The 12,493-nt window shown below is 39.5% G+C and overlaps 1 protein-coding gene across 1 annotated transcript in view; it reads right to left on the reverse strand.

The window, feature by feature from the left end:
* Window positions 1-531: 531 nt before the first annotated feature.
* The window catches only part of mark3a (MAP/microtubule affinity-regulating kinase 3a), a 48,950-nt gene continuing 36,988 nt past the window's right edge, over window positions 532-12,493 (reverse strand). The window contains exons 16-19 of the mRNA XM_063496938.1: window positions 10,382-10,654; window positions 9,381-9,407; window positions 2,947-2,991; window positions 532-1,388 (exon numbers count right to left, since the gene is read on the reverse strand). Coding sequence (XP_063353008.1) covers window positions 1,043-1,388; window positions 2,947-2,991; window positions 9,381-9,407; window positions 10,382-10,654 — 691 coding nt within the window. The 3' untranslated portion in view covers window positions 532-1,042. The remainder of the gene's footprint in view (window positions 1,389-2,946; window positions 2,992-9,380; window positions 9,408-10,381; window positions 10,655-12,493) is intronic.

Genomic DNA, 12,493 nt, shown 5'->3' on the forward strand with positions numbered 1-12,493 from the left:
TTACATCAGTCTGAACTACACATTCATTTTAAATGCTGCACAAGATGAGGGGAAAATCAGGTGCCTGAAGCTTTCAAGTGACTCGGGTTGCACTTTTACTCCCTACAAAATGAACTTAAGACATTTACCACAAGCTGCAAATTTCCTTAAATGCATTTCCTAATAACTTCAGCACCCATTGTGCATCAGCTGAAGGATTTGGAAAAGTGTCCTTAAATACAGCTCAGTTTCCACTATGAATCTCCTCAGCTAGTATTAGACTGGAATCATGAGACTTGGCATGTTTCCCAAAACACAGCTAATGTGTAACAGACATGTAATTTAACCCTGTCTTGGTGCAGATGGAGGCACTGTTGAATTCACAGTAAAATTGGTGATAGAAGCAACTTCCAGGTAAATTTTTTTAAAACCTTGGAGGCAAAGTTGGGAAACATTGTTTTTGAATGACTATACAAGCAGATGTCCCAACATGCCCTGACATCAAATGTAATTTAGATAAAGCTGGAAATAAAAGCCCAAAACTGATCAGACTCGAGGTTTAAGTTGACAGACACTTTAATTGAGACATGAGTGACCCTTAACCATGTGGGCATTTACATGGACTCCCCATCATCTCTACTTTTTAACAAAATACAAAAGGAGAAGAAAAACAACAAAAACAAAATGAGTATTGCAGAGAAGCCATCTTCAAAGTAAGATACATTATTTACACTGAAAACAGAACGCTACGTCATTTTCCTTTTTCCAGGAGAGAGAAAAATAAAGGTGAAATAAATAAGACCAGAAATGCTTTTTCGTCCACATTCACAGCATGACAAATCATATTCAACTCATTAATGTTGACCCTGTGCGGTCAGAACAGACTGAGATATTAGTAGGTAATTCGGTGATTATTGCCAAAAGCCTTAATCTATACATTATAATATTCAATACATACTCTGTGTTTTGTTTAGAAAAAGGAGACATTTGGAAACTGCTACTTGGATGATTGTACAGCTTAAATACTTCTAGATATATATATGTATACTTTAAACCCTTTTGTTCATAGCTTTAACTCATTGGCAACTTTGGAAGCAATGTTTTTGAAAGCGATGGATGAGCCGGATATCCTTTTGAACCTGACGCCATTGAGGGAGAGACGGGGAAGCTTGCAAACCTCCATCTCCCACTGCACCAGGTTTTCAGCTCGCCCGTCTCCATGGACGCAAAGAAGCAGGAAACTCTCTTGCTGTTCGTAGTCGCAGTTGTTGGCGTCGAGCACCTTGCGAATCTCCCGCATGATATCACAGGGCTCCATGGAGCTGGTGGTCCTCATACTCCAAGTGAATCTGAGGGAGCGGGGTTTACTGTCTTTATTTTCCCCTTTTTGATCCCCAGGTACATGGCGACTGTTGGGAGAAAGAGACACGGAGGAGAGTTTTTAGCCTCACACAGTATTCCTCCTGCATTTTACAAAGCAGGATCTGTGAATATATTTGAAAGAAAAACATTTTATTTTGAAAAAATATGTTTAAAAACAGGCAGAAGCAGCAGGAATTAGTTGAAATTAAATCATGTTTTACACAGCTCTGATGCATTTCCACATGAGATCTTCTAGCCCCAGTTTGTTTATTTTCATATGAGGGAAACGAGCAACATGAAAAAAATCATTTAAGTCTCAGCATGAAGCTGAAAAGCAGTGAAACTGACAAAATGCAGTCAAAACTTAAGATTGAGCTTTGCTTCTTTAAATAAAGTGTGAAGGTTTCGATTTCTTGATACACAATTTTTATCATCATTCTTTACTCACCATTTGTTTGCATTTTGAACTCAAATATTTTATGTTTACTACATTTTGTCAGTGGTTTTATAGTGAGCAGCAAGTCTGGAAAAACCCAGAAGACCGCTGCGATTTCTGCAAACAACTTAAATCTGAGCCCACGTCTGACTCATTTCTTCAGGACCTACATCTCGTTGTTTTTATTATATTAGACACTTAGATTAGTCGTACTTTTGTCTGCTTTACATTACTTCTACATCTGGGATCCCATCTTTTTGCAGTTTTATATCCAGTGTGTTGACTTAATATTGAGTCAAGATGAGGCGCGCAAACTGTGACCGAATGTCATTTATTTAGTTTTATAATCATATAAAAGATAACCAGTCATGCCTATTGGACAAATTAAGCCCCTACGATATATATACACTATAGCAGTCAAATATTTTTGAGAGTATTAATTAAGATTCTAGTGGAACAGATTAAGCAATAAAGGACAGTAATCACTGGATGAAGCTGTGATTAAAAGACAAATATCCACCTTAGTCTTGTAAATTGTCTGTAATTCAAAGATATTAGGGTTAGTAATGTAAGTACTGGGTAACAATGAAAAGCAAATTTATCCTGTATGCATTAGAAATGGTTCTGTTCTAGTCCTCGTCTATATTTTTGACCTGTTTTTGCTCCTCCCATCACTTCATTTTGAATTTAATTTTCATTTCTTATGTTCATTAGTTTCAAATTCATTTACATCTTAACCAATATGATCATTCAGATGATTAAAACGTTTCTGGGTTTTTCCACATATAAATATTTATTCTCTGGAAATTAACTTGTATGTAAACTGGAGCTAGACACATGGTGGCAGTCTTTGAGCTTCAGGAGTGACAAAATAAACAAGCATGCCATGCTAACAAAAGTAGCTCACAAATACAGTGCCATGCAAAAAAAATTAAATTGAAATGAATAAAAAAAAAAAAAAAAAATCAATAATTATATCACAAAACACTCAAAGATGAGGCTTTAAAGGTGCAACAGTACATTCGAACGTCCCTGAAAGGAGTAAGCACAAAGTGGTTCCTATGCAGGGGGAAGGGGATTGAGCAAATTGGATGATGCTGCAGACGGAGACAAACTGAAGCCTACGTTCGGAAGGGAAGACACACTGAACGTGGGGGAGGTAACCTCACCTTGAGCCCTCAAGTCTCCCGTTTCTCTCAAACTCGGTGGAGACTCTGGGGCGTACAAGAAGATCAGACGGGGAGGAGGAGTCAGGGCGGGGGAAAAAAAGAAGAAACAAAAAAAAGATGTGGGTCTTGCATGACAATCATTTTTTAATCATTTCCAGTGAAAAATCATATTTAAAAATGAGAGAACGTGACGAATACTTGAACGACGACGAGAGCCACCACCAAAAAACAGAAAAAGAAATGGAAGCTTTGACTTCCATTGAAATCAACAAAGAGTCGTGAGAAAGAGAGAGGAGAATAAATAAAGAAATCAAACAAAGAAGTGATGACTGTTCATGTCCCAGACTGAAGCCAACAGGAGCACACACAAAGAAAAGCTTGACAGCGGTGTGTCGACGCAAAACAGCAGCAAAATAAGAGGAGATGCAGCCTGCAGGCCACATTCAGGTGAGGTAGGAAGTGAAGGCAGTGATGCAGCGCTACTTGACAGGACTTTATCGCCTCTCCCAAAAAAAAAAAAAAAGAAAAAAAGATTTTAATCTACATCTGAACAGCACACAGCTAAAAGAATAAAAAAGCAGATCCTTCCACTGGCCTATAGGATGACAGGACGATAATAAGGGGGTAAAAAAAAAAAAAAAAAAAAAATAGAAGAAAGCTGATTATTGCTCTGCAAACACGTCCTTTGACGATGTATCTTACAGTAAATGTATATAAAATCCCAGTTTAAGCCTTTTAAATACACTGTTAGTGAACACGTAACCCATCACGATTCTTTCTATTTAACAATTTAAACCATGATACGTAACATTTTAAAGACGCCTACTTGCATTTGGACTAATTATCAGAATTATTTGATCACTTTAAATATTAAATTTAAAACAGCTTCTGAAATGCTTGCTTAAGCTTTCCTAATATTAACAGTAATTATTATTATTATTATTTTTTTTTTAAAAAGGCAACTGATGATGAAATCCTGATTTGAGCCGTGTGTGTGACGCACATGAAAACAGACACTGTTTAGAGAAAAGCTCCCTCCAACATGAAGCTCAGGCTCTAAAAACCAAACCAAATGTTCACAGTTTGTCCCTGTGACTGAAGCTGCAGCACGTTCAGCAGCGCTGCAGAAGCGCGCTCACTCTGATCGACAGAACAAAAAGCTCACCAACTATTTTTAAGTCACAAACGTGAGCCATAGACAGGACTTTGTGTATATGTGCGGTTCTGTAATGGCTCTCCTACCAGCTAGAAGACAAGCTGATAACTGGGCAGTGAGACGACATGTGGGACATTTTAAGGAAAGCACGATGAAATCTTCTGCATTAGTCAGAAGTAATTTGCCTTCATTGTTTGTCCTCATACAAGTATTTCTATGGCAGGCATAATGAAGAAAATTCTTAACATAATGTGTTTCATGTGCAGTTTTTTCCCCTCCATAAAGCAAAAATGACCTCTTTGGCTTACCGCTGGATTCATTCTGGATCCTTTACTGTTCCTGCGCATCTTATACACAGGAATAATCTGCAGATTCATTTCCTAGCCTCACTAGACTCGAGACAAAGACTCAAACAAAGACTTGAGATAAAGCAGGGGATTCCTTCCTACTAACCAGGTTGATTTCACAGGAAAATGTACTGGATTGCAATAAAAATTTAGACCTTCTGCAAGATCTTTCCCTCAAAGTCTTGACTGCCAGAAAAGACTTTTTTTGGGAGGGTGCTGAACGACTACAAACAAGAAAAAATGTCTGTACTGTAAGACAAGATTAGATTAAAAGCGAATAGTCAGTAATCTCCCCGTTTCTCAGACAGGATGGGTGTACTGTGTCAGGCTCCCAGCATGCATTGCAGCCTGCAGAACAGAAAACAGGACGGGGTTGTGGAGGAGGGACAGAGTCCAAACTCCTGACAGCTTGAGGGACTCGACAACAAGAAGACGAGCGAACAGACAGGACTGACAGCAGGTCCTGGGTCGGCCAGAGAGGCTGTGAAAAATCACAAGACCGAGGGGGGAGGGTGAGGCAAGGCGGGGTGAGGCAATGTAGGAAGGGAAGTCTGAAACTCAGACTTTAGTCTCAGGAGAGATTGAGGGATGGAAACAGCCCCTTACTCTAGATCTTCATCTTCCTACAACTCTCTATATCTTCCGCTCCTGTATCTGAAAGAAAAAACGTGAATCTGAGGATGTGCTGGAAATCTCAGTGGACTCATGACAAGAAAAGAAAGAGAAGGAAAGAATATTTAAATGAATGGCATGAGGACAGGCTGAAAAGAAAAAAAAGAAAAGAAAGAAAAACATGGAAGATAATGAGAAGGAAGGAAAGAAGGAAAGGCTGAAAGAGACTGGAGGGCAGAAGACTTACTAAGGGTCTTTCCTCCCTGGGTAGAAGGGTTGGCAGGCCCTGTTTTGGCCGACTGCCGTTTGGCCGGGTCAATACTGACCCTAGGCAGAGAGGAAGAGCAGCAAGAGGTCAAGGTTAAAGGACACAAGAAGGTAAGGAAGACAAAAAACACACCGGGAGGAGAATGTGAGTGAACCTAAAATGTCCCGAGGACGAGGAAAATAAAGAAAACTCGTTAAGATCAGAGATGAGATGAGTTTTTGGCAGAAATGTACGGCGGCCCAAACCAGACAAAATGAAGTTAATGCCTATAAGACGAGTCAAAAATGGAACCGAGTAAATAAATAATATTGTTGGTTAAAATGGAGATTTAAAAAAAAAAAAAAAAAAAAAAAAAAAAAAAAAAAAAAAGTGTAGCTAAGACTTTTCATCTTCAGAAGAAATTGAACATAAGACAGTTTTCAATAACTCCACTTCTCAGTTTGTCTGTTATTTTTATGTCTGTTCTTTGTAGCATGAAAAAAAAAATCATGCAATTGTTCCACATTTTCTGATTAATCCTTATTTAGATAATTAATATAATTGGACTCATTTTTAAGTTAGTAAACTTACTATTTTTGCTCTTTGTTGTGAACATTTGCAATTGATATTTTCAGCCAAATTCTGATTTATTTTTACTTAACAGCAAGATCTTACAATTGATGTTGCAGACCTAGATTGAAATAGTGACTGCATCAGTGTTCACAGGAAAATAAAGATAACTTTAAACTAGAAGGAAATTAAGCTCAATTCTTCATTATATTCATTTAACCAACTACACAATTTATTACTGTATTCGGTTTTATTTTCGACTCATCTTATAGTCTTTTGCTCTATTTTGTCACAGTGAGTGCGCCACAGAAATGAGGACAAACACAAAAACCCTAGTGAGACGCCATGAGTGGGAATGCAGGATGGTGATGACACCTGAGCAGAACCGACAGGAGGCTCTGGATGACGATGATGCTGCCAAAGGAAGATGACAGTTTACAAATCAGCCACCAGAGGGAGCCATGGGCCTCAAAGCTCCTCTGATCTTTTGATATGTACATCAATGACTGGTTCAGTTTGACCACAGCTACCATGCTGTTTCACAAGATCCGTTTGAGGAATTCAGTGTTTAATAGCCTCCTCTCTTAAATCCCAACCCCTATTGGAATGGCTGATCCGACTACTTGGAACGTCCGCAGGAAACCATCAGCATGTCCAAACAAAATAAGGCCTCCTTTTATAAAGTGGGACATTAAGAAAAGTTCTTAGCAATGTGTGAAGAGACCCATTTACCCATTTATACTATCGTGTCACCACACACCCATTTAAAAACAAAAAACACCCTGTTGTAGTGAAAAAGTCTTACACATTGTTTCTCATCCTTAGTATGGGCCCAAATGCTAGAAGACACTGAACGGAAAACAATGAGGGGAGAATTTTTCCAGCACCTGCATCTAAAACAACTTTCTGAAGACACAAAAATACTTTTTTGAGAATTAAATCCTTCAAACATTGTCTGCAGTTTTGGCTCGCCTGACAGATAACCGTCAGAAATGAAGTGTACTGAAAGCAAAACATGTTACAGAAGAAGTTGGTCATTTTTTTCAGTAAAAACAACCTTGCTGAGCACTTTATGATTTAAAAAGAATCACAAAATTAGAAACTATTTAACAGAGCATTTTAAATAAGGTCATTTCCATGTTAATTTTAGGAACTGTGGAGTTTTTATGTTGATTTATAAGTTAAAAACCTAATAGGTGATTTGTATTAGTACTAGTGATGTCAGCGTTAACCTCGTTAAAATGACGTTAACGTCATAACCGCATTAACGCGGCAAATCTCCGTTAGCGAGTTAACGCGGATCGCCCGGTTTGTGGGGCTGCATGGCGTCAACGCGTTAGCGCGGGTAGCTCATTAATGTGTTAGCGCCGTGCAGCCCCACGCACCGGGCGATCCGCGTTAACTCGCTAACGGAGATTTGCCACGTTAATGCGGTTATGACGTTAACGTCATTTTAACGAGGTTAACGCTGACAGCACTAATTAGTACATTACAAAAAATAAAATAAAAATAGCCAAAAATGGTCAGTAAATAAATGCTGTATTCTGGAGAATATACCTGTGTGATCCCCCCTTTTTTTTGTTCTTCTGACTTAAACTGAAGGTAAAAAAATGGCTAAAGCCCAGAAAACCTTCAAAGCGAAAAAAAAGGGCAAAGAGACAAAGGAAGGCTGAGCGACGTGCCTTTTAGAAGACCCTTTCTCTGAACATGATGTTTGTACCCACCAAGGGAATGAACCAAGTCTACAAAAAACAGTGTATACAAAGTTGCATTTATAAATGTACTTAACGGCTTAGAAACATAAAAATATAAAAATATAGTCCTTGGTGGTTTCTTACTGACACATCTGGGTCAAAGAAAGTAAGAAAATATATATTTTGGTGAATAATGCAGCAGCAGAATAACCTAAGATGAGTTCAGTCATTAAAATCAAGAATCAATGGCAGCTGTAAGAAGCAACCTCATGCATGCAATGACGATTGATTAGTGGCAAGCTGCTTTGTTTTTGCCGTATGGGTAATTGACTGATTGTTCAAGGAGTCCGGTCTGCTTTCCCAATCAGCCTTTATCCACCCAGACCAACCGTGGCCACCCCGAGCACATTTACACACAGAGACCAGGTAAAACCCAATTAAAGCAAAAGGAAGTCTGAATTTTTATTTTAAATTGCAATGCATTCATCTTAAAGGAATAGTTTGCCATTGCGATAAATTTCAATTAAGTCACTTTTTTAAATAAAAAAAAAAGATGAAATGATTGACAGTTCCCTTATGTACAATAGATACATACGTGTATTAAAAATAAAAAACCAACACATCTCAGACAACGCTGTCAACAAAAGCTAATTGAGACAACCTACCACCAATACTCAATTGCTAGTTTTTTTTACTACACCTGGCTAAGAAGTCTAATAGTCTCACAGTAAATCCTCCTGTCCTCATGAAAGCTTAAAATTCAGAGCTTCTGATTCTTCTGTATAGTCGTTCTGCAGGATGTTGATACAGCTTAAAAAGGTCCACAAAATAGCTCCTCCAGAACAAACACCTCCATAAAACTGTTTATACACAAAACAGCACAGATAGTGTTGGGCGATCCAGTATCCAGGGCAGGACGGGGAGTTTAATTTCCACTTGAAACATTAAGAGAAAGAAAGTGGGCTACACCTGCATCACAGCCTCCTTCACATACAAAAGGTGACAGATTTAGTCTAATCATCTGACTGCACTTAATGACCATAAATGGGCGGATATCAGCTGAACAGCTAAAACAGTACTGAGACCTAATGTCTGCCCAGGTCTTTTTTGCTTCCCCTGCTTAAAGCCAACAGTTCTGCTAACTCATTTAAGCTGTTTGTATTTGTGTAAAATGAGTTTGGTTGTCTCCACATATGCACACTTATCTTAAACTCAAATTTAAAAGACAAAAAACCCCCAAGAAGAGTCAAACCAGAGACAGAAATCCTCTTAATCTGAACAGGAACTTGTGTTCATGCACACAAATGACAAAACAAGCCCGCGTCCTAAGTGTCATTTACAATAGTGAAACATAATGAGACAACAGTGAGGCTGGTTACATTTAAAATGAATCTAGTAATCAGGAAGTGAAATATCACCGCCATCACTGACCTATGAGATCATCATCCATCTCCACCACCTAAAAGTATAACCTTCATGAAGGGAGGACTGCACACACAAGTCCTCTAATACATAACACGTAAAACCAAACTATTCCTTTAAGGACAATCTTACCTAGACGTTAAATTATGTTACTGTGGGTTACTTAGAGTCATGTCCTACCTAATATGTGAGAACAGAAATTTGTCACGTTAATCTGATTGTAAGCAGTGTGTGTAAATGCACCCAGAGAGCGTTACTGTTCTGCTAAGCAATGTGTTAGTTCAGTGCCAGCAGCCCCACACGTCTAAAGAGTTTCAGAGGAAGTTGTTCTGTGAGATTGTTGTCATTGTTTTGGTACAGAGTGAAAGGCAGTACAAGAGTCCTACCTTTTGGTAAACCTGAATGACATGTTTCTACAACAGAATCAGACAAAGAAACAGTGAAAATGGTGAAAGAGAAGTGAAGGAAAGGGGAGGGGGAGATCGAATGAGTGAACAAAAATGGGGTGATTGGAATCATTAACAGTGAAAGGTAAAGATTCATTTTGTAATTTTTTTTAATTCAGTATTAAATGATTTCAATTCCTCATTTTAGGTCAGTCATTGCAGGTGGGATGTCACTGGCCTGGCTGCTGCTTTCAGTGCCTGAACTCGAGACTCACTGTGACAATATTAACCACAATAAGAAGTGCACAAGAATCTGATGTCGAGTTTTCAGGGAGGCCTGAAAATGCAATTTAAAGTTTGTTTTTTAACTCAAAGAAAAGCTATACAAGACTAACCTCGATTCAAAATGTATGCTTTCACTTTGTTTTGTTTTTATTGGACTATATCAAACTACAAGTATAATAGTAACACATACAGTATACAGCAGACATGCAGTGCTAAAGCACGTGTAGTGCAGGAAATGATTTCTGTATAAAAACATTACCACCCAAGATCTTTAAAGAATCATGGAAGTGAAATGATCTAAAATGGTCTGCTGTGTTTAATGTCTGAATAAAATGTTTGAATATCCAATCACAGTTTCTTTACGATGTTTGTAGGTTTTCTGGCAGCAACCAGGCAGTGACAAACAACAAATGTAGACTTGAGCATAAATCACATTGTACAGGACAGTGAAGTGTTCCTCCAGCATGTAATTATTTATCTTAACTCTACATGGCACTGTGCTGATTGACTCTGTTCAAATTTGAAGCCAAAGTAGATTATACGGCACAGAGCAGAGCAGAGCTGGAGTCTTTCCTCTTTATATTCAAGCTTTAATCAATTAAAAAAATGATTGCTTTAGAACAAATTAAACCTTTAAACTGATTGAACAGAAAGAGCTAAACATCAACCCGTCACACTTCGCTACACAATGTGCCGTGACGCATTTCCTCGCCTACCTGCGGGTGAGTTTAGAGGTGAGTTTGGAGAAAAGGTTGCTGGTTCCACGGCTCCGGGTCTGAGACAGAGGCGTGGCATCGTGGGAGAGAGTAGGGGAGGCCGGCGGCCCGTTGTACGTGGCCGTGCGGCGGTCTCTCAGCTGGCCGCCGTGGAAGGTGCTGCGGCTGGCGGTGCCTCGGGGGAAGCGGAGACGGTCGGGCGTAGTGGCGTTGGTGACGCTGTGGGTGGACGCCACCGGGTTCCTCTGACTGCCGGGAGACACGGCAACGTTGCTGAAGTGGACGGAGGGGGAGGGGGAGAAGTTCCAATTAAAGCAGGTTTTACACTCTGTTTTTCCAGAGCAGATGTGTACTTCAACACACTGAACATTTCCACTCTCTTCCACTCATTTGTGCAGGTAGAGTGTGATGGAGCCAGATTATACACAGTCACAGAAGCTGTGACTGTGCAACATACTCGAGTACACTTCTGCAATGGAAAAATGTTTGTGCAGAGTCACTGCACGTGCCTCTGTATTCGTAAAATGTGTGGTCTGGTTATTCTACATGGACTTCTAAAACTGCCATGGGTTTCAAATACATGAATACTGCAGGTTAGACATCAGCAGGGTAGGAAATTAAAATCACAACAGGACAAAGCTGCACATCAGCTGGTGGATTTAGACGCAACAGCCAGTTTGTGAATAACTAATTTGCAATACATTTTTTAAAATTACAGCTAATGTTTTAGTCTTGTGACCACTAGCCTCACACAGCTGACCAACCACAAGCAGACGCTGCATGTAGCACAGAGCAAGATCATCATTCCCTATAAACTGCTGAGCAATTGTAGCCATAACTAATAGATTAGAACAGAGATGTCAAACTTCCGTTACCTTGGGGGACACATACAGCCCACTTTGATCTTAAGTGGTCCGGACCAATGAAACTCCCCTTTCTGTCAGTCTAAAGAAGTGCACATTTAATCTCTGAGGTATCTCAAGAAGAAGAAGTGCAATTTCAACAGCACATCTCAGTTTTACTAAGTGATAAAGAAATGTTGCTCTATTTAATGAAAGAAATGTTAGTTTATCTATTACTTTGGTGTATTATGGATGGTTGTGGGAGGTCTTTATCAGTAAGACAAGCTGTGAAAGTTATGAAAATACAGTTAAAAGTCTAAAATGTATGTCCTCCTTCACATTTACCAAAGACCGCCAGTGGGCCAGATTGGCATCTTTGCTGGGCCATTTTTAGCCCCCGGGCCTTATGCTCTAATCAAGGGGTCTCAAACATAAGTGTTTATTTAAACTGAATCCATAAAGAAGTGTCTGGTAGTGCCAACAAGAGGCAGATTTATGATAGAGAGATTATCAGTAAACAAATACAGCTGGAAGATTAATTTTGTGCATTTCATACCCACAGATGTGCAAGTATTTTGTGCAAACTGAGCTCCAGCACAGATCTGGTCTAAGAACCCAGTTTTAGTGCCTCCCTTTGGATTAAACGCTTTCAGAAGCTAATGAGCCACAAGGACTTCTGTCCTCATGTGTCTGTGAGTCATTTGAAGATTCTTCAAAGCAGAAAAATAACAGGAGAAATCTTTATAAGATCATTACATTGTCAGAGACCAAACTGAAGAGTTGGGACTTTCTGGGAGCAGAAACAAAATTAGGTTAACCTATTAAAATGGCGGCAGGGCAAGGAAAATAGTATAAGTGAGGTCACATGACCAAAACATCTTTATGATGATATTTAAGGCCAGTGTGTGGGATTTATTTCAATAAATTCGGAGCAATTTTAGAACAGGAAACGTATATAAAGCAGCTGGAACCAAAATTCACCAGTAATGAGCTGTTAATTTCACACCCCAGATGTCAAGCTGTTGATATGTACAATGAAACGGTGAGTTGTGAGCCTGATCACTTAAGAGTCTAAACAGAAAGAGACGAGGGTCTGAGGAAGCTGGGACAGCAGGGGAGCCGTGAGCAGCGGGGGCTTTTCCATCATTTCGGAGACCAACAGGTGCAGGACCCAGACAGAGAAAATCAGGGGTCAAAGTTCACAGCAGAGGATGGAGGAGAGATCAGGAGCAGAGCTGTGTGAGTGTGTTACTGCAATGTCGCAAGGAGG

This window comes from Pelmatolapia mariae, linkage group LG16_19, assembly GCF_036321145.2.
Source record: "Pelmatolapia mariae isolate MD_Pm_ZW linkage group LG16_19, Pm_UMD_F_2, whole genome shotgun sequence".
Classification (NCBI taxonomy): Eukaryota; Metazoa; Chordata; class Actinopteri; order Cichliformes; family Cichlidae; genus Pelmatolapia; species Pelmatolapia mariae.